The sequence below is a fragment of the Pleurodeles waltl genome, chromosome 8, assembly GCF_031143425.1.
Source record: "Pleurodeles waltl isolate 20211129_DDA chromosome 8, aPleWal1.hap1.20221129, whole genome shotgun sequence".
Classification (NCBI taxonomy): Eukaryota; Metazoa; Chordata; class Amphibia; order Caudata; family Salamandridae; genus Pleurodeles; species Pleurodeles waltl.
This window is the reverse complement of record NC_090447.1, coordinates 1,357,098,541-1,357,121,706: the sequence shown is the minus strand read 5'-3', so window position 1 is coordinate 1,357,121,706 and position 23,166 is coordinate 1,357,098,541. Positions and strand designations below refer to the sequence as shown.

The following is a 23,166-nucleotide window of genomic DNA, read 5'->3' as shown; positions in this document are numbered from 1 at the left end:
TCAAGTTCAAGGAGGAAAACTTTCAGGTCTATAGTTGTAAATGTGAAAGCATTTCGGAGATAAGCAAATTATAGTTTCATTGTTCTTTTTGGAATGCATTATATGTGAGATACATATTTAAGTCTTTGAGAATCTCGAGGGTGTGATCAAACGTTTATGTTATGAATGCATAGTTGTTACAGGATTGATATTCAGAGTATGACCATAGTCCAAAGCTCTTGCCATCTCTTGATTCAGAGGTTGTAGTTTGTTCTTGTTCCATGATTACAAGAAGGGGCTTCGCCCTCATTTCACAAAAGGGTCTCAATCTGATATCACGGAGACGCCTTTATTTCAAAAGTCTATTGATGAGTTATACTGCTATGAATGAGTATATGCATATTTGTTCTAACCTTTTCTTTTCAGATCTCTCTCCCTGCAGTTCCCTACCTTAATTCCCTTCCCCCCGCCTGGCTTCATCATAACTCTGTGCTATAATAGCTTTCTGAGTTGGTGACACCGGGAGGTGGGCCTTTTGTTTGGCAGCATGCAGATCCCAAGGAAAGGACACTTGCACCAGGAAGGAATGAGCTAGGGCAGAATCTTCTGCAGCCTGTCCCTCAGGAAAATAAAAGCTAAAATCCCCAATAGAAGCATCTAGCATAGTATCAGTATCTGCTCAGGGTCAACTCCCTCTCAAGTGGGTGCCACCTAGCCAACTGGTTGGGCCACAGCAGGTTCAACCTGAATCCTAAGCTCCCTCATTTCCAAAGGTCTAAAAGCAAACAGAAAAGGTTTTTTAATAGATTTCTACACCGTAGAAAAGTACATCCAATACCAAGTGCAAGTGTGTAAAATCTAGTGAGAAAAGCAGTTTTGCCATCAGTTTATATCAACACAGGTGAACCTGCTCTTATGGCTATTTTAGGTTCTTTTCATAGGCCACACACTGATAAAAGGAGGTAGCAGATATAGAAAGTATACAAGGGAGGTGGACTATAGCACCCTAGATATGAGGATGTTAACATGTGAGCACAACCTTTAATTCTGCAGCTCCCTTCCACTTAACTTTATACAGGGTCCTAGCTTATCACCGAAGTTGGTCTATATTCTATCGACCTGCAAATTACTGACTTCCTGAATAATCCTAGGTGTCAGACTGGATAAGGAAACTTCAATGCTCTTCAATGCCAGTAGGGAGTACTGACTCCGTGTCAGATCCAGAACTGACACCTGGTGAGGTCACCAAAACCATTTAGTGCCCACCCCAGCCTAACAATGTCAGTTCCCATCCGCTATTTTTTGTGCCTTTGAGGCAATCAGATGGAGCAACATCGATCAGATAGAGTGTGGTGCAAAAAGCTAATTGTAACCTTACTAGTACTTTTTCTGTACAACCATTCATGAAATGGAGAGGAGCATGGGGTTTGTGAAGAATCTACAGGTATAAAGTATATTGAGCAGAAAGATCGTTACCCAAAGTTATTAACTTTTTCTTTTGAAGCATACTACTGCTACCTGCACATTTCTCACCTGTTGAATAGATTGCCAAGCAATACCACTCCAGGAGGTGAGCTGATGGATAGTCAGATGAGAAAATCTTGCAGCACAGATCTATCAAAGTGCCCATGTCTGCACACCTTTAAGTCCAAACAGTAGTGTGTGGGAAATGTGGGCACAGATGCCCACATTGCCATCTTAAAGATATCTACGATACCTCTTGCAAGAGCCGACAGCCCTGGTGGAAAGGGTCCAAACTTCCTCAGGCAGTTTCTTTTTAGCGAGAGGATAGCACATTTTGATGCAAAGGATGATCCATCAGGATTTCATCCACTTCTGAACTGCTTTACCCTTTGTACTGCCACAGTAGCCAACAAAGAACGGATAAACCAATCTGAGGTCCTTGATACAGTCGATATAGAAGTTAACCACATGATTAGGATGCAGTAGCTCCACCTTCTTCGTGGGATGGGGCGTGGGATTGAAATATGTAAATTGGATGGACGGACCCATGTCCCAGGTGAAAGGGAGTAACAACCTTGGTAACAAAATCAGCTCTGGTTTGCAACACCAGCTGATCAGGGAACAAGGTTGTGAATGGAGACCAGACAAACAGAGTTGGCAGTTCACTGATCAATCTTGCTGAAGAAGTAGGAACCAAAAATACTATCTTAATGGTCATCAACCGCCACTAACAGCTATGAAGGGGATCAAATAGAGAATCCGCTGTAATGGTTAGAACATGAGCACTCACTGACATTTGACCAGGAGCCACAAAGTATGGTTTGTAGTGTGACTGAGGACAGCACTGATGCCAGCAAGGTGGCAGTAGGGGGTCTTTGGTGGGTCAGGAATTGTGTAAGAATGTCTTAGGGGAAACAAAGCATGCACATCTAGTGGCTGAATTGCACAATGTAAAACCAGAAAACCCGGGCTCAATCTTGGCTTTCCCCTTGACCAAACTGTGTGATCCTAGGCATTTCTTTTCACTTTGTCTCTTTTTTCAATATTATGGCATATAGGAGGACCTCTAAATACATACGTTCACAATTTGTACTGTACAAAACCTTTTCCTGTGTTTCATTATAATATATATATATGTATATATATATATATATATATATATATGGAAAATGTCACTTAGCCAGTGTACATCTGTTCGTGGCATGATACGCAGCAGATTCACATGCTTTGCACATCCCGCCATCTAGTGTTGGGCTTGGAGTGTTACAATTTGTTTTTCTTCGAAGAAGTCTTTTCGAGTCACGAGATCGAGGGACTCCTCCCCTTTCGGCTCCGTTGCGCATGGGCGTCGACTCCATCTTAGATTGTTTTCCCCGCAGAGTGTGAGGTAGGAGTTGTGTATTATAGTAATAGTGCCCATGCAATGGAGTAAAAATGCATGTACATAATGTGGTTTAATGCAATATGTTTACAAATTTACAAATGTTCAAGATCAACTTCAAACGGCTACAGGCTCCCGGGGAGGTGGGTGGGCGCATGTGAATCTGCAGCGTATCATGCCACAAACAGATGTACATTGGGTAAGTGACATTTCCCGTTTGATGGCATGTGTAGCTGCAGATACACATGCTTTGCATAGACTAGTAAGCAGTTATCTCCCCAAAAGCGGTGGCTCAGCCTGTAGGAGTTGGAGTTGTTTGAAATAAAGTTCGTAGTACTGCTTGTCCTACTGTGGCTTGTTGTGTTGTTAACACATCCACACAGTAATGCTTGGTGAACGTATGAGGCGTAGACCATGTGGCAGCCTTACATATTTCAGTCATTGGAATGTTTCCTAGAAAGGCCATGGTAGCACCTTTCTTTCTAGTTGAGTGTGCCTTTGGTGTGATAGGCAGTTCTCTTTTTGCTTTGAGATAACAGGTTTGAATGCATTTAACTATCCATCTGGCAATACCTTGTTTGGATATTGGATTCCCTGTATGAGGTTTTTGGAAAGCAACGAATAGTTGTTTTGTTTTTCAAATATGTTTTGTTCTGTCAATGTAGTACATTAATGCTCTTTTGATGTCTAATGTATGTAGTGCTCTTTCAGCTACAGAATCTGGTTCTGGAAAGAACACTGGTAGTTCTACTGTTTGATTTAAGTGGAACAGTGATATGACTTTTGGTAAGAACTTAGGATTTGTTCGTAAGACTACTTTATGCTTGTGTATCTGAATAAAGGTTTCTTGTATGGTAAATGCCTGTATTTCACTTACTCTTCTTAGAGATGTGATGGCAATTAGAAATGCTACTTTCCATGTTAAATATTGTATCTCACATGAGTGCATGGGTTCAAACGGTGGACCCATGAGCCGTGTTAAGACAATGTTGAGGTTCCACGAAGGAACTGGTGGTGTTCTTGGTGGGATAATTCTTTTTAGGCCCTCCATAAAAGCCTTTATGACTGGGATCCTAAATAGTGAAGTTGAGTTTGTAATTTGCAGATAAGCTGAAATTGCGGTGAGATGTATTTTAATGGATGAAAAAGCTAGCTTTGACTTTTGTAAGGGCAGTAGGTAGCTGACGATGTCTTTAGCAGATGCGGGTAAGGGTTGAATTTGTTTGTTATGGCAGTAATAAACAAATCGTTTCCACTTATTTGCATAGCAATGTCTTGTGGTTGGTTTTCTGGCTTGTTTTATGACCTCCATACATTCCTGTGTAAGGTCTAGATGTCCGAATTCTAAGACTTCAGGAGCCAAATTGCTAGATTCAGCGATGCTGGATTTGGGTGTCTGATCTGTTGTTTGTGTTGAGTTAACAGATCTGGTCTGTTTGGTAGTTTGACATGAGGCACTACTGAGAGGTCTAGTAGTGTTGTGTACCAAGGTTGTCTTGCCCAAGTTGGTGCTATTAGTATGAGTATGAGTTTGTTTTGACTCAATTTGTTTACTAGATATGGAAGGAGAGGGAGAGGGGGAAAAGCGTATGCAAATATCCCTGACCAACTCATCCATAACGCATTGCCCTGAGACTGATCTTGTGGGTACCTGGATGCGAAGTTTTGGCATTTTGCGTTTTCTTTTGTTGCAAATAGGTCTATTTGTGGTGTTCCCCATCTTTGGAAGTAAGTGTTTAGTATTTGGGGTTGAATCTCCCATTCGTGGATCTGTTGGTGATCCCGAGAAAGATTGTCTTCTAGCTGGTTCTGAATTCCTGGAATGAATTGCGCTATTAGGCGAATGTGGTTGTGAATCGCCCAATGCCATATTTTCTGTGCCAGGAGACACAACTGTGTTGAGTGTGTTCCTCCCTGTTTGTTCAGATAATACATCGTTGTCATGTTGTCCATTTTGACAAGAATGTGTTTGTGGATTATTATAGGTTGAAATGCTTTCAGCGCTAGAAATACTGCCAGTAATTCTAAGTGATTTATGTGAAACTGTCTCTGTTGAGTGTCCCATTGTCCCTGTATGCTGTGTTGGTTGAGGTGTGCTCCCCACCCTATCATGGAGGCATCCGTTGTTATTACGTATTGAGGCACTGGGTCTTGAAAAGGCCGCCCTTTGTTTAAATTTATATTGTTCCACCATTGAAGCAAGGTGTATGTTTGGCGGTCTATCAACACTAGATCTTGAATTTGACCCTGTGCCTGTGACCATTGTGATGCTAGGCACTGTTGTAAGGGCCGCATGTGCAATCTTGCGTTTGGGACAATGGCTATGCATGAGGACATCATGCCTAGTAGTTTCATCACTGTCTTGACTTGTATCTTTTGTGTTGGGTGCAAGGCCTGTATTACATTGTGAAATGCCTGTACCCTTTGTGGACTTGGAGTGGAAATCCCTTCTTTTGTGTTGATTGTCGCTCCTAAGTATTGTTGTATTTGACACGGCTGAAGGTGTGACTTGTTGTAGTTGAGTGAGAAACCTAGTTTGTGAAGGGTTTCTATGACATACTTTGTGTGTTGTGTGCACCGTTCCTGCGTGTTGGTTTTTATTAACCAATCGTCTAGGTATGGGAACACATGTATTTGCTGTCTTCTGATATGAGCAGCCAATACTGCCAGGCATTTTGTAAAAACTCTTGCCGCAGTTATCATCACAAATGGCAACACTTTGAATTGGTAATGTACCCCTTGGAATACAAACCTTAAGTACTTTCTGTGTGACGGATGTATATGGAAGTACGCATCCTTTAGGTCTAGTGTTGTCATGTAGTCTTGTTGTTTGAGCAATGGGATTACGTCCTGCAGTGTCACCATGTGAAAGTGATCTGATTTGATGTAGATATTTAATGTTCTGAGATCTAATATAGGTCTTAGAGTTTTGTCTTTTTTGGGTATGAGAAAGTACAGTGCGTAAACTCCTCTTCCTCTCTGATGAATTGGTACCAACTCTATTGCATCTTTTTGGAACAACGCTTGGACTTCTAGTTGTAGAAGATCTATGTGTTGTTTTGACATGGTGTGTGTTTTCGGTGGGACATTTGGAGGGAATTCTAGAAATTCTATGCAATAACCATGCTGGATAATGGCTAGGACCCACATGTCTGTTGTTATTTCCTCCCAGTTTTTGTAGAACTTGGTTAGTCTCCCCCCCACTGGTGTTATGTGTTGGGGATTTGTGACATCGAAGTCACTGTTTATTTTGTGGAGTTTTGGGACTTTGGAACTTCCCTCTACTCTTTGGGAACTGCCCACCTCTATATTGTCCCAGAAATGTTCCCCACTGGTATTGGCTCTGATAAGTGGGTCTTGTTTGTGAGGTTGTGGGTTCAGTGCTTTGTCCTCGAAACCCCCCTCGAAACTGTGATTTTCAAAATGTGCCTCTGCTCTGTGGGGAGTAGAGTGCGGCCATGGCTTTGGCCGTATCAGTGTCTTTTTTAAGTTTTTTGATAGCACTGTCCACCTCCGGCCCAAACAACTGCTGTCCGCTAAATGGCATATTCAGCACGGCTTGTTGTATTTCCGGTTTGAATCCAGATGTACGCAGCCATGCGTGTCTCCGTATTGTTACTGCTGTATTAACAGTCCTAGCAGCTGTGTCTGCTGCATCCATTGCTGACCGTATCTGATTGTTCGAGATACTCTGTCCTTCCTCCACCACTTGTTGTGCTCGTTTTTGGAACTCCTTGGGCAAATGTTCTATAAAATGTTGCATTTCGTCCCAATGAGCCCTATCGTATCTCGCCAACAAGGCCTGCGAGTTGGCAATGCGCCACTGGTTGTCTGCTTGTGCCGCCACTCTTTTCCCAGCCGCGTCGAACTTACGACTCTCCTTGTCTGGAGGTGGTGCATCTCCTGAGGTGTGTGAGTTCGCCCTCTTGCGTGCTGCACCTACTACCACTGAGTCTGGTGTTAACTGTTGTGTGATGTACACAGGGTCTGTTGGTGGCGGTTTATATTTTTTCTCCACCCTTGGAGTTATGGCGCTTCCTTTGACAGGCTCCTCAAACACTTGTTTGGAGTGTTTTAGCATTCCAGGTAGCATGGGGAGGCTCTGGTACTGGCTATGTGTGGACGACAGTGTGTTAAATAGAAAGTCGTCTTCAATTGGCTCTGCATGCAGGCTGACATTATGAAATGCCGCTGCTCTTGACACCACCTGTGTGTAGGCGGTAGAGTCCTCGGTGGTGACGGTTTAGCTGGATAACAGTCGGGACTGTTATCTGACACTGGTGCATCATAAAGATCCCAAGCGTCTGGATCATCCTGACTCATCCCTGTATGAGATGGGGACTGCATCATTGGTGGAGTGGCTACCGGTGATGGTTGTGGTGAGCGTTGTGGAGATGGTGGTGGGGTTACTTGTCTTGCCACCTTTGCCTGTGGCTGATTGTCTTTCTCTTGGAAGGCACGTTTCCGTTTCATTCGTACTGGAGGGAGAGTACTGATCTTCCCTGTCTCCTTTTGAATGTGGAGCCTTCTTTGTGTGTAATCTGGCTCCATTGTCTCTAGCTCCTGTCCAAATCTACGTGTTTGCATTTGTAAGGACAGGCCTTGTTCCACTGTGTAGGAACTTGTTTTCGGTTCCGAGGCCGGATGTTTCGGTACCGAAACCTTTTCGGCTGCTTTTTTCGGTTCCAACAACACTTTTTTGCTCTTCGGCGTAGTGATCTCTTGGTGCCGACCTGCTTCGGTGCCGCTCTCTCGGTGCCGAGATTGCTCTGACCCGGTGTCGGGTCTGCTCTGTGCCGGTATCTCGACCGGAGTCGGATGACTTCGACACATGCATGCCCTTTTTCGGTGCCGATGCTCGGTCACCTATTTTTCGGGTTAAGCCATGGCCTGCCAGCAGTGGCGTCCCCTGGGCTTTTGTGGTCTTTGCGTGAGATTTGTGTATCAACGTCTTACTCACGGTTTTCGGGGTCTGTTCAGGATCGACCTCTTCCGAATCCTCGATGGAGAAGGCTATCCCTTCTTCCTCCATGTGTTTTTGTCCTGTCGGCACCGACGCCATCTGTAGTCTTCTTGCTCTTCGGTCCCTTAAGGTCTTCCTGGACCGAAACGCTCGACAGGCCTCACAGGTATCCTCCTTGTGTTCTGGAGACAAACACAAATTACAGACCAGATGCTGATCTGTATAAGGATACTTGTTGTGACATTCGGGGCAGAAGCGGAATGGGGTCCGTTCCATTAGCCTTGAAGACGCACGTGGTCGGGCCGACCAGGCCCCGCCGGGGAATCGAAAACCCCCAAGGGCCGCCGGAGCTCTTCAAAATTCGGTCTCGATCTGTTGTAACTAACCCGATACCGAACGTAAACAATACCTTCGAAATTTCGGAGATTTTCACTAACTTTCCGAACCGAAACGCGGAGAAAAAAGGAACACGTCCGAACCCGATGGCGGAAAGAAAACAATCTAAGATGGAGTCGACGCCCATGCGCAATGGAGCCGAAAGGGGAGGAGTCCCTCGATCTTGTGACTCGAAAAGACTTCTTCGAAGAAAAACAACTTGTAACACTCCGAGCCCAACACTAGATGACGGGATGTGCAAAGCATGTGTATCTGCAGCTACACATGCCATCGAACATATATATATATGTTTATATATATATATATTATCAAACTAGTCCTAGTTGCATATGACAGATGATTTTCCTCTTAGTGCACCATTGGCATTGTTGTCAGAGTAGTGTGGGGAAGCATGACTGTTTCTAAATTCATGTTTGAAAACTATCACTTAAAAAAAAACTATCAATGCAGTATTATGGTAAAACGCGCCTGCATGTTAATGAAATGCACTTAAAAAAAAATTTAAAAAAGAAATGTAATCCTATATTTACACATTTGTTGCAATATGTTTTTAAAAATAAATGTGTTTCTAACGTTACATGGTGCAGTACACCACCTTAGTTCATTCATAACTTCAGATAACCTGCAAATAAATACTTGCTCATTTCTTGAAGATTTTTTTCTGAATATTAATGCTGAGCAAGTTAACAGCAACCAGTACTGCTGTTCACCAAGGGGGCCGCATGTAGAGGTCAAGAGGACCGTAAGCGGCCCGAGGCTGCACTTTGAGTATTGCTTCTTTGTAACAAAGTTTAGATCCCACTGGGGCAAAAGAAATTGGGGAGGGGAGGCCCAAATTAGTCTACCCCTTGAGGAACCTGATCACAACAGGGATCTGAAAAGGGAAGGTGATCAGGGAGACAGAGCAACTCTTACAATACCGCCAACTAACCCCTGACAGTATCCACCACACACCCTATCAGAGCCAGGAAACGTTCAAACTGAAGGAGATATCAACACAGTAGTCCATGTCCCACAAAATAAAATTATTCCATCCTCAAGAATATCCAGATTTTGTGGAAAGGGAAGCAAGTGGAGAAGATGGCATCCACCACCTCAGGCAGCAGCTTAGGTTTTCCTCTTAATCTCAAGATATGAAGGTCAAGGCTCTGAAGACTGACGCACAGGATCATCTCTGCTGATTGGGAGAGGAGATTCACCTGGGGAGGTGCAGAAGGTCTGCAAACCACACTCTTCTCTTACAATGACCTGGGCAAACTTTCCCTAGAACTTGAGGAATTAAGGGTCTGAGGGGAAACCATCTCCCAAGGCTTCCCCTGAACAGGTAATGAAGGGTGCAGAACTGCTGGCACTGAGTATTTTCCAATGAAGAAAACAAGTCCACCTGATAAGTGCCCTACATGGCGAAGATAGCCAGGACTGCCGTGGGCAGAAGGTGCCACCCTTGATCGGCAAGATAAAGCCAGCTCTGGGTGTCTGCTCTGATATTTAGAGACCCATGCCAGGTAACTGACTGTTAACCAGATCCCTTAACTGTGCAACGAAAACCACATTTTCAACGCCTCCTAACAAAGGAACTGAGGATCCCATTTCCTTGATCACTTATGATATCACGGGTCATATTGTTTGTCAAGATCTGGACACACCGGCTGCGAATGAAGAGGAGGATAGTCTTGAGAGCAGGGATGTTGAATTCCTATCGCCAGAAGCCTGGGACATATTGTTTGGGGTCAAGGGCAACAGGTTTTCATGTTTATTTTGTCCTTGGGACAAGTAGGCCTAACCCCCCAGCAGCACAACCCCCCTGGCTGCCAGTTTACAGATAAGGGTAACTTGTATTTAAAGTTCATTAATGAAAAGCTTTCATTATTATGGTGAGTGCTGGAAATAAACGTTTTAAGGTCACACTGTACTACTGACAGTAATTCCAGTTAAAAAAAAAAGTGTTCACAGGTTTGGACAGTTTAACAATATGAGGCTATATATAATGCTCCCAGAATGCTCTCTGATTAGATGCAAATGTTTGCAGAAGCTTGTAAGCAAGAGTGATGAATCTTTACTTTCAAAATAAAATGATCAGAAAAAAACGCAAGTAGGAAAAAACGTTTCGCTGCTATGAAATTGTAGGTGCTATTTCTCTGTAACTTCATTTAGTGAAATGTGTTGATGCATGCTAGTATTTTCAAAAAATATTCCTAATGGAAAATCAGTGTAACCATTTTCAACAAGATTATGGGAAGCATGAAAATAAACAAGCACTGGCCCAGCCAACCGATCTGACATTTTTTGAGAGTCTTTTGGTTTCATCAATGCATGACTTGTTTTGGCATGGCAAAAAGAAAACAAAGTTTTTGATATAAAAAAGGACACGTTGCCACCAGTTGCATAACAAAGGCCTCACAGTCCCCCTCCAGGAGGGCACGCTCAGAACAGCACCTTCCATGAGTAAGTCTGGGGGGGGGGGGGGCTCCATATTCTTTGCATGGGCGCTGCCTCCAGTGCCTCCATGCACATTAGTAGGTTTGCAGACTTAAAGGCATTCCTGCCCTTGAACTATTGCTTACTGCTTCCTTCAGCCCCAGTATGAAGATCTGTGGAAAGGTGGCAAAATAAGGAAATCACTATAGTAGGGATTGAAATTGCAAGTATTCAAGCCCTCATATAGTAGTGGCCCTGGCAAAATCAGAGAGGCTATTATCAAGCTTTAACATAATGAGATTGCTTGTATAATTTGTCACCGCAATATATGGCACCAAAGGGACATGTACATTTTTTACAGGACAAGTAGATTTAAGAAGTAACCTGTCCCATGGGCAAGTAGATATTTTAATAAATTCCATATCCCTGTGAGAGACAGCCAAATGTCCCGTAGCTTATGTGAAGCATCTGCTGTTCTGGATATCAGAAGCCTCTGATCGCTAGATTCTCCAGATGGGCTCCCTGCTCGAAAAGTGGAGGCATCTGCCTCTACCGGGTCCACAGATGAAGGAAATCCTTCGGAGACAGTTCTCCTCGGTGTCCCATCAGACTTCATCCCACACAATGTTCTAGTACACAACAACAGTGTACAACAGGTCTCTCTCATATTGGAACCACTGCCTGAGGAGGAAATTCTGATCTTTCCTGTGCCAATGCACCTGCATCACCAAGTAATTACAGGAAGCCAGCAGACCTTTCAAGAAGCCAGCAGAGCTATCAGGCAGAAAAAAACTATCAGGACTGGATCTCTCCTGCCTTTATGGAAGGACAAAACCATCACTTACATGCCCTGGGCCCTCTAAGGAGGAGGAAATGTTCGGAGAAGGATGGTGTCCAGAACTGGCCTTTCTCTCAGCCCCTGTATTGTCTGAAAAAGGGGATTCTTGGGCTGCAGCTGAGACTGAGCGCACTGTCACTGGCAAAAGCTAAAGCCTCTAGAAATGCCATGAAACTGCCTGTGGTCCCACCGAGGCTGAAGTTGCAGAGCCATCACCCTTGAGACAAGCCCAACATGAAATTGAGAATTGATGCTGGGTCCAGGAAGACGGGATAAGGCAGCATGGGGATTGGAGTCTGCATTGGATGGGCCAGTTTTGTTGCAGGTCCCGGAGGCAATGCCAGAAGCAAATCAGCCGGCGAAGCCAGCTCAGGGGGCATAACAATAACCAACTTCAGCTCCAAGAAGGACTATCCTGTGGAATTCAGAGGATGCCTGCGTGACTTACCTTTGGAAGAGGCCCTTTGTTTCTTGTATTATTTTGTGTTTCTTCCATCAGCATTATGGAGTGTGACAATGGTGACGTAGATTGGCCCAGGAGTGGCGCCTGCTTCTCTTATCATTGTAGGCCCATGTTATCAAAAACTTTGCTTGCCTCTCCTTGACTGCTTTAGGATGCATACTGAAGCAGGACTCACAGAATTTCGAGTCATGGTTGACCCCAGGCTCCACAGGCAAATTGAGTGAGGGTCTGTAATGGACATCTGTCTCTTTCTATCCTTTCCCCGGTTAGCTTTTAAACTGACCGCACCAAGAACTTAAGAATGGATGATCAGCTCTGTTTGCTACTGTGGCAGTAGGAAGCTTAAAGCAATTCGGAAGTGAATGCCATACTGTTAGATCATCCTCTGTATCACAATGTGCTTCCCAAAAGGAATCACCTGTGAGAATTAAGGCCCACTCCATCAGGACAAGTCACTGTTTTCTGCTTTATTGAGAGGTGTTTTCATTATAGAGATTTGTAAAGCAGCAACATGGGCACACATTTGTCAAACAATACCGTTTTGCAGTTGGAGGTGCACAAAGAAGGGCACTTTGCCAGATCTGTGCTGAAAGAATTCTTCATCTGACCATCTATCACCCACCTCAGAATGTACTCTACAGGTGAGGAATCTGCAGGTAGAAACATACATCAGAAGAAAAAGTTACTTACCGACACCCCCTCCCCCCAACCACACACGTGCACACCACATACATACATGCACACATCCACACTCACTCATTCACACACACATGCACATGACACTCCCCCCTGCAGTCACACAAACACACTTCAACTCCCCTCCCCTCCCCCTTGTCGGTCGATCACCTTACCTGGTGGTGGCGGTGGTCGTCTGGGAGGGAACAGGGTCCATGGCACTTGCTCTGCCACCAGCACCCCTCCAATACAACATCGCCACACCGTCTACAATGTAGTAATACGGCGTGCGGTGTTGTGGTGACATGGCAGTGGCGACGGAGCAAACTCCACTAGACCGCCGACTGCCAGTATGACTGCTTGCGGCCTCCCTGCCAAATAGTGGGGGAGAGCAGCCAGCAGCCACAATCTGGCAGTCAAGGGGCAAGTGTGAGTCATAATGAGGGCCTATATATTGAACTATTCCACTTGGCCTTGCCCTTTAGAAACTCATGTCAGTGCTAACAAGACAATACTCTGCAGCAGGTTTCGGTAAACATAGAAAACTGGAAAAAGCTGTTAAATGTTCAGCTGTACTGAAAGAGCCATGTCTCCTGTGAGACTGGTAAGACTCCTGCATATTCACAGCATCATCTTACTCCACTGCAAGCAACAATGAGTCTTTAATGATGCCTCACTATAAGAAGAGCCACCTGGTCAGCCACAGAATCAATGTACCACATAGTCCAAAGCACGACCAGGCCAGTGGTGGGGTTGAGGCGGTGGAACCACATCCCTCAGAACTACAGAGCCAAACGTAGCAAGTGCAGCAAAAGCACAAGATGTAGAAGGTGCCTGGTCTAAAGCTTTTGAGGAACAGAAGCAACACACCAGCAAACATCACCTACAACAGCCTGGTGAGTGCCAGCCCTTGTCACAACAGGGCGGGGTTGGCGGCAGGCACACACCAGTCATCTGCAAGTACTGCAATGATGTTACACCTCTCCATTAGCATCTCTGCATTAGGCACTAGGGGGCTGTGGTTTGACACTTATGTTTTTGCCCAGTAGTGCCCACCCTTCCTATGTAGACTTGTACACCTATTACAGTAACAGAACTGCCATAAGGTGGAAAGAATTTACACAAAAGACTGGTAGTTAAATCTCCCAACTGGTGTATTGTGGACTGATCAAAAAAATGAAAGATCCTCTGTGCATTATGACTGGACGTTAAAGATTTGATAGAAAAAGCAGTCTCTACCAGACCTGAAAACTAAATGCTCCGTCTGGTCTTTAAGAATCCAATAAAGACTGACAAATTCAGGTAGAAGTGTGCAATTTAGATAGGAAAAAAGCAGTACTTATGCACATACTGAGTTTTTAATTTCTCACATTGTTTCCTGAAAAAGGAAAGCCTACATGGAACCAAATACATCTGATGTACATTGGTACTGTTGTTTTGACTTTCACAAAGTTGTACATGTACAATGTGGAACATGCATTGAATGAGTTTAGAAGATTTGTAAATTTTTCGTACTTCTCAGCTACTAAAATATGTGTTTATCTGCATACAACCTACAATCCTTGCAAACAGACGCAGAAAACGAACATAATAACAGACCTATTTTCAATTGCGCCACTGCAGATAAATGGAATTCGTCTTTAGCACAAAAGCAACCGCTTAGCACTGTTCCTCAGGCAGTTATTACAACTGCTTGCGAATGAGACGGAAGCTAACAGACAATCTTTTGGGTTCCTAGTATTGAGTGTCACATATGTCCCTCACTGGGACCCATGTGGACATGAAAGCCAGCAATAAAAAATATGGGCTAAGTCAATAGCTACTTGTTTGCATTTTCTTCCTATGTACATTTTAGTCATGTTAGCCTGCTATTCTGTCTAATGACGGACAAACAATCCTTGAGTCTTTGGTGTGTTAAAGCAAATCCATTTGTCTTAAATACCTTCACCTCACAAGAAGACCTACTTGGTACAGTTGTTGAAGCCAAAGTAATAGATCCGTTAGTGGTAACTGGTTTCGTCGGTGCTGCACTCGGAGTAGAGGAAGCTGAAGGAAGTAAACACAACTGCATTAGCGCCTATCCATTCTTTCTTCATGAAACCACGTAAACACAATAATGACAACTTTTTATTAGTATTTTTTAAAATGCATTATGCGGGGAGGTGTTGTGGGTGTTTGTGTGCCTGTGTGACTGCGTGTATACGAGGGGAGGGGGAATCCCTGGTGGTAAGCATACTCAAAATACCACAGGCGGTGTTAGGTGGACCGCCGGGTCGAAGGTGGTGAACCTTCGGCCAGGCGGTCCTATCCCCTTAGCAGTACAGATGGTGAACTGGCTGCGATGTAGCCAGTTCGATACCCTTGTCATAATTTGGTGTTCCTGCACTACCACGCTGTCAGCTGTCAGGCCGCCACCACTAGCGTGGCGGAGCAGGACCGCCAGGGTCAAAATGACCCCAGAGTGTTTTAAATACCGTTTTGCTCATTTTTTTATGTGGGTGATGTGTGATAGACATTTTTCAGAGACATGTTCTGTTTATGTTTCATGCAAAATCCATAAAAAAAGTTTATTTTAGATCAAAACAGGGCATATGAGAAATGGGAGGGTCTCACAGAGATTATTTGCCGTGACATTAGTGAGTAGCTGCTGGGTTACAATATTGAAAACGCTTGCCCCAATCCCTGATTATTAGACGTACACACATTTAGAATTCTGAGGAGTGCGCCTGTGCACTGTCAGTGACCTGGCCACAAAGGACATGAAAGAGCTTAAACAGGATCATAAAACCCAAAGCTGTTGCGAATGAGGGCCCCCAGCATATGTTTGGCCCAGGGCGCCCAAAATCCTTAAAATGTCCACTCCTAATGAGAAGAATTTGTAATTAGAGTTTTTCGTGGAAAAAGATAAAGAAAGGTCATTACAGGTACAGCAGCTAATATTTCCAGAAAATCACATTGCATATGGGGAGTCACACATTTATTTTATTTCAGCCCTATAATGTTTTACTCAAATCACTTTTCCCTGTAACAGTGGGCAGACAAAATAGAAGGTTATAGAAAAGACATTATTCGCAGGTAAAGGGTGTGTGTTTTAACTAATAAGGGAAAGATATACATGGATCGGCCAGTGGGCATTAGAAGAATGGATGGATAAGGAAAACTGCACAGTGACGAGGTACACAGGGCAATAAAAGTGTGAAGAGGCACCGAGAAGACACGGGAGACAAGTAATGCCCGAGAGAATTCTCTGGATGGAGGTAGTGACAAGGAGACAATGGAGGAGAAAGGAGGGCAAGACATCGATTCATTGAAATTAAGTCAGATAAACAGATAACTAGAGGTCCAGCACAAATGTGCAGCCAGCTCAAACAGATAATACCGGCTAGGTATGCAGTTATTAAATCACTACATTTTAACAGCGGGTTAGTTTCATGACTGCACTTTCTTGTGGCATTGTTCCTGCAGGAGAGTGAAAACACAGGCTTGAACTTGAGTAACATGGAGAAATGGAGAGAGGGCATACCATGGAGACAGGCCACACAATCAGTCAATCCTATTTTTGTTTCTGGGTCATGGTCAAACTTCATGGATGCATGACCCAGCTAAGCTGAGCAGTATCACTGGAAATTGATTTGTGTGATACAACTCCAATCACGTCAAGAAGTAATCAAGATAGAAAAAGACAACAAGGAGGAGAGGGAGTAATGAACTTTGAGTCAAAAAGGCAGAAGCGAGGATGGATTTTCGTAATGTTGCTGGCAGGGTTTAAATCATTTCCAAAGAAGAAGCAGTTTTATTATGATACGTACTCTTTCCGGTTGCTAACATGATATTGCATTATTATATCTAGCAGAGATACATCGGACAGATTTGCACGCACTTAAGAAAGGCAATAGCAGACACTGTAGTGTCCCGAGTAAGGCTACCTGAGACAGAAGTGCAAAATACCACAACGTGTTAATTCCCTCGAGAAACAAACATAAGGGCCTGATTCAAAAAGATGAATTCAGTGATGAACTTAGGTTTATGACCGGATTTACCTTATTGCACCGGCCTAGAATCCACAAAGGAATTTCAGGCAGGCATAAATGGTTTTATGAATGCAGACATCTCTGCCACGAGTGTGGAGAAATCTACACTTGCAAATTCTTGTGCTTTCTTTTGGAAGCTTGAGAATTCCCACAAGCAAGCATGATTGTAGTGTTGCCAATCACATCACACTATCCCTTTCCCACCCAAAAATAAAATGTTGGAGATGTACTCCTGGTAAGTATCCTGCTCTCTACCCGGTACTATCAGCATACTGCTAAAGTCTGTCATCACTCAAATTCCCTTTCTTTTTCCTGATGTATTCAAGATTCTGCCCCATTTGATACTCTCTATTTCCATCATCGTTTCATGCGGCTTGTGCTGAAGTCATTACACAGAACACTTCCAGATCTTCTATATTTTCTTAACACCGAATGAATTTCTCATTGCCACTCACCATTCAGTGTAGGATTTCTTCCCGTTTGCTTCCCCTCAGTTCCGTAAAAAATGCAGAATGCATTTTCATCAATAAGCTTCTCTTTCTCCCACAGCTACATAACCGCCCACACTCCTTCACTCCCATTGGTCTACAGGCAGCTAGGGTCGTGCACTTGGTGGCTAGGGGTCAGGAAACCAGAAACAGGAGTTGTTAAAGTGGTGCGGGTAGTGGGTGTTCTGGAGTAAAAGGATAGCAAGAATAGGTATATGTTTCTATGACTGATGTGGCAAAGCCTATGAATTGCCTTAGCTGATGACTTAGCAGTACAGCCTTAGTAGTTTTTGTTCCATGTAGTTTACTTGAATGAGCTGGCAATTTGAAAACAGGAAAGCTCAGAACTGGATAATTAGTTTCCCAGGGACATGGATCCATAAGGTAACATTATGCTTGGAGAGTGGCTGAGGCAGGTGATAAACAAGCATTGGCAAAGCCAATAGGTTTCGCTTTTGCACGAGTTAGAACTATTGGCGTTATAAACAGACAATGTCTTTTACTCATGTGTTATGGAGTGGATGTGTGTGGAGTGGAATTATGTGGGTTGTATTGGACTTGTTAGATATGGAACTGTGTGGCATGGAATTGTTTAGAGTGGAGTGGATTTGTGTAGTGGAATTATGTGGCATGATGTGCAATGGAATTAAGTGGATATTAATTATGTGATATTGAGTGTACTGGAATTATGTGGAGTGGGATTGTGTGTCATGGAGTTTAATTATGCGGAATGGTATTTTGAGTTGTGGAGTGGTATACAGTGGAGTTTAATTATGTAGTGTGCTGTTGAACTTTGTGGCATGATGTGGAATTCTGTGATGTGGATTGGCTGTATGGTGGATTGTGTAGAATTATGTGGTTTGTGTAGAATTATGAGGCGTACTCTAAAAATGTGTAGTGTTGAACTGTGTGTCATAGGAATACTTAATGTTTGTCCTACTGGCCTTTTTGGGTTAGGCCTAACGTTTATTAATGTGTTCAACCACTGAATACATAGTCACTAGCACAAGTGTAAAAAAATGTGTGCACATTCATAACTTAGTCTGCATTTAGGATAGTGAAGTAACCCAGCTGTACCCCCCCATGTCCCAGAAACACATGCTCAAAAAACTGGAAGTGCAACATAAAGATAATGGCTCTTTAAGGGCCACAATTCAACATTTCCAGTTGTGCTGACTGAAGAATTTATATGCGGAAACTGTTGCAAGACCAGGAAATCTGCAGTAATTGGGTGCTCAATTTCAACATACCACTGTGTATCTCTCATTCAATGCAGGAAACTAACATTAGGAGGTATGGACAAACCATGGGCTATTGTTTATTCGCCCCGGGGTCAGAGATTGCCCTCCTTCACCCCTCCCCCCCACACACACAATACAGTTTAGTTGTCAGCGGTAGTCCATTGGCCCTAAATTACACTGAGAGAAACTTAGAAGAGAGAATCATTTTGAAGCGCACTGTGTGAGGGACAAGAGCAGCAACTAATATTTTTAATCAGGCTGAAGAAAACATGGTGGTATTTATAACGTTCGCTTATGAATGCAAGCAAAATGCTACCAGCCATGTGGAAAACAGAGGAGAGACTACATATTCCTCAGAGCCATTTCGTGTGGGGCAGTAAGCAAATGAATTGTAAATACAGCACTACGAACCGTTTCTCAGCCACCTCATACTCACAACCAGAATAGTGAGTCCAAGCCGCTGCCCCGTACCTGCAGGAGTCGTGGCTAGGTGACACCGCCTCTCCCTAGCCCTGGCGCTATGAAAGGATAGGGCCAATGGGGAGCAGCAATGCTAGTAGCCAATCACAGGACGTGAATAATGACGTTACCATGATGGACAGGAAAAAAATGTTACAGGGCTAAAAAGAGAATTCTTAAGAAAAAGTGTGAAGTGCTCACTATTTATACTGGTGACGGTCTTGCATATAGGTGAAGCCGCAATGCGCACCATTTTGCAACAACTGCTGTGCGCCACACGAATTATGGACGTATGTATTTAATTACTGATATTTGTCAAGCTTTTCTGCGTCATACAATTTGCAAGGGTATTTTTATAAAAATGTAAGGCAATGTGTGCTTACAACATCTTATTTTAAACATACCTTTTTAGTATGTACAAAATGTATGAAAAAGGTGAATGTAATGTACTAAAGAGCTGAAGATTTATCTGCTAGGAAGATGGCGCCGCAAATGATCTGTATAACCGAATCTCAGTCATGGCGGCCTTTGCTCGCTCCCTACAAACGGGCTGGTTGTGCATAACGGACCACGCTGGAACCGTGGCTGCTCAGGTGGTGTTATGGTGGGCGGTATGATTAAGAAGCTATAGTAGGCTGCAGGTTCTCTGTGTAACCGAACCTCAGTCATGGTGAGTTCCCTACAAACTAGTTGGTCGTGCATAACGAGTGCACAATGAAGCGTGCTGGAACTGCGGCTGCTCCAGCAGTGTCGCCTGGTGTTGAGGTGGGCGGTATGATTAAGAAGCTATAGTTAGCAGCAGGTGCTCTGTATATCTGAACCTCAGTCATGGCAGCTGCTACGCGCTTCCTACAGGCGGGCTGGTTGTGCGTAACGGAGCGCTCTGGAACTTTGGCTGCTCCTGTGGTGTTGAGTTGGGCGGTATGATTAAGAATCTATAGTTACACAGAGGAGCTTTTTGGCTGGCCCTCTTTGTCCACACACCCACAGTGTAACACGAGCAGGAATTTCTTTTAAAAAATAGTCCCCGAAAGAACACAAACAAGACAAAGCATAATGATACAGAACTTGGTCCCTGCTCTGAAAGAGAAAAAGGTGGGACATAAAGGGAAGACTGACCACTGGCAAGCAAGAATTTTTAAAGGACACAGAAACAAATAAATGAAATGGCTTTAAGCCCACAAGAGAAGTATACTAAAGTATACAAGAGGTTGTACACTTACACTTGACCTAAAAAGTTACAACAAATGCTGATTTAGCATTCCACTGCACAATATCCTTGTAACCTAAAGTGGTAGATAAAATGTAAGAACACTTTACAAGTTGTATATTGAGTCTTTTTAGTGAGGTAGGGTAAGAGTCAAAAAGCTAACCAGTGTGTGCTGGAAAGTTAACCCATTGAAGAAAGGCACCTTGGAAGTTAACCTTTCACGCAGGGATCAGCCAGAATGTGAATATCTTGAATCGACGCAGATGTCTCTTCGGTAAGGTGGTATTTGTGGTAAGCAAAGTTTTCTCAAGCAGGAGCTGGTTGTAAGCAATGTCTGATGAGGTTCTGATGGCTTAAACAGATGCTTAAAGTGAAGGTCCTTTCGAATAAAAAATTGATCCAGATGAGGTCAGGCACTACTACAGTCCAAAGCAGGATACTACTTACTTGGAATCGCTTTGCATCGTTCAGACAGTTCCATTTTGGGCAACTGAAGAGTCATGGATAGAAAGGGCGTATGGTTGGGCAGGGTCACTTAAAAAAAGTCACAGTGACCAAGCTCATCTTCACTAGTTACTGACAATCAACTTTCTGGAAAAAAATACTTTTTATGATTGTATTTGTTAGAAAATGCTAGCTGGTGGATTGAGACTGGAAAGGATGCTGTTAAGCTACTATGGGTGCACTCTAGGGGCTTTCCTGGTCAGAGAAATCTACATGTGCTCTCTTTTTTCAAGTTATGAAGGGTGATGATTTACTGCCTCCCTAGTGAGACATAGGTCTCTTACAAATTATTGGAACGACTGTGTATTGATTTACAAAGAAGTAGCAATCTGCACATGTAGAGTTACTTGTATGTACTGGTGCAGATTTACTACTTTTTAGTATTAACCAATATTTCCAATAATGTCCCTGAAAAAGTATCAGGTGACTCTTCTCTCATTGATCGATGGCAGCTGCGTGGAGTTCTCCATAATTCTTCATGGATTTTTTTTTTTCCCCTGTGGACTAAGCCCTTTCCCTACACCCTAGCAAAACCTGGGATAATCTGTTCCCATTCCTGTCATAAAAGGGGAGTTTTTATAGAAAGGAGATTACAAATGCTAATTGTACATATGAGAATATTAAGATCCAAATTGACAAACTAGAAAATGATGGGTCTCTGAAGGTTGGTGCCCCAAACTGCGACCCAAGGTGCTACGGCTGGTGGAACAATCCAGGACCCAAGAGACACTTGATTGCTCTGTTTCACAAGTGGGGCGGGGCCTTGGTGACAGATGGGTGTCAAAAAGAGGCAAGGTTAGTGTAGTGGTGCTGTGGTCCGATAGTTGGGGTCTATTTTGGCCATGTCCTGAGATAATATTGTGTTAGTTTGGTTTCTGGTCAGGTTGGTACAGGTATATATATGAAGAGTTTGCAGGGCGTGTGGTAGGCAAATTGATATATTTAGTTTTTTTTATGGTGAGTTCTTCAAACTCAGTCAGACTTTACATGTTCTTGGTGTGGCAGGAAAGGAGGATTTGATTTGACTGGTGTCCTTGACCAGGCCTAGGTGGGGCTGACAAGGCTGAGACGGACGGCCACACATGGAGCGAGCAGTAGAAGCAGCTGTGTTAGCTTGCTTTCTGCTGCACGATAAAGTTAAGAGGAAGAAGGTCAAGGTAGAAAGGGAAGCACCCGCAGCAGCCGGTTTGGTTGACATTCCGTTGGTAGCACTCGTACGGGTTGAACCGACCACCCAGGGGAAGAGAGGGGCCAGCAGGCGTTACGAGACTCTGCAATCAAGGGAAGAAAAGGAGCAAGTCTGGGTAGTGAGGTGGGTCGAGTAGCAGTGCCTCCTTCAGCAATCAGCTTCTGCCCTGCATGGGAGGAGCGCAGTGTGCACAAGTCTGGCAACAGGACTGATGAGGAAATTTCCTAGGAGCAGGGTTGCAGTGCACTGACGCCCAACATAGGGCAATTGGACTCACGCATAATGGGCATTCTGAAAAGGAGGTTTCAGGCACAGATACAAGAAATTAGTATGAAGATGGCAGGGAGAGGGAAGGAGTTTTATTGAAGGAGGCAACTAAATACAAAATGTTCCGCCATTACATCACGGTGGAAGAATTCCATATGTTTAGACAGGATGGAGTCAATTTGCCCTTTCTGGGGAACAAATATTATATTTTGAAGTTTTGGAGTTGAGGAAGTCATTAGACAATATGTTGGTGGTTAACTTTTGGCGTTAGCCAAGGTTCTATGAAGGTTTGAGCAGCAAGCTTATTCAGAAGTACAGGTATTGGCTACTGGCTGTTGTGGCGACAGCCATGGTGACCGTTTCATACCAAAAGGGAGGAGAGGAAAAGGATCCTGGGTGGCAGATAGTCATGGGGCTCAGGCACTGATCCTGAATGGTGAGGGCCCTGCTGGGAACAGAGAGTATGGGAGAAAGTTTGGTGTCAGGTTGGAAGGATGAAGAGCGTGAGGAACAGGGTTGTGCAGAATGTTTGAATTGTTTACGTTTGGGAGCTCTACGCAATTTGGGGGGGGGGGGGGGGGAGTTTAAGGGTTGTGGGGATAGGTTGTTCTATGTATTAGTTGGGTGGGGATTTCATATTACGTAATGTTTAAAAGGGGTTCAACTGATAGCCTGTCCTAATAAAGCCCTCATTTACTCTAATTGCTGGTCCTGTTATTGTCCCTATTGGTCAAAGCTGTAGTTGTCCAAGACAGTGCGTAGTGTTTCAAAGGTTTAGAAATAAATAGGAAGAGAGATAGGCTTGATAATAGACCCAGCATCCACCAACTACATATAAACCATTCCCTAAACATATTATTCATGAAATATAATTCCTGAACAGAGTATAAAGCTTGTTCATGCCGAAAAAAGTAAATAAACTGCTTCTAAATACAAAATTTCCATTTTCTCCCCAACTTAAAATGTACAAAACACCCCTCTGGAGAAAGGTCATATCTCTGATAAGTGCTACGACGCTGATCTTTTTATTTTGTATGGGCAGAGCTACGGTTTTAGTGCATCTCCACAATGCTAGCGACGTCATGGAAAAGGTGGGAGGTTTTGAAAAGGAAACCGTGTCTTATTAAGAGACTAATCCACACGGAAAAGCGATCTCACGGACAGCTCTATCTCTGATCAGTGCCCTGCTGCAATACTCCC

At 43.8% G+C, this 23,166-nt stretch overlaps 1 protein-coding gene across 1 annotated transcript in view; it reads right to left on the bottom strand.

Annotated features, from left to right (window-relative positions):
• The window catches only part of TMEM123 (transmembrane protein 123), a 250,906-nt gene that overhangs the window by 40,631 nt on the left and 187,109 nt on the right, over positions 1-23,166 (bottom strand). The window contains exon 4 of the mRNA XM_069202369.1: positions 14,543-14,623. Coding sequence (XP_069058470.1) covers positions 14,543-14,623 — 81 coding nt within the window. The remainder of the gene's footprint in view (positions 1-14,542; positions 14,624-23,166) is intronic.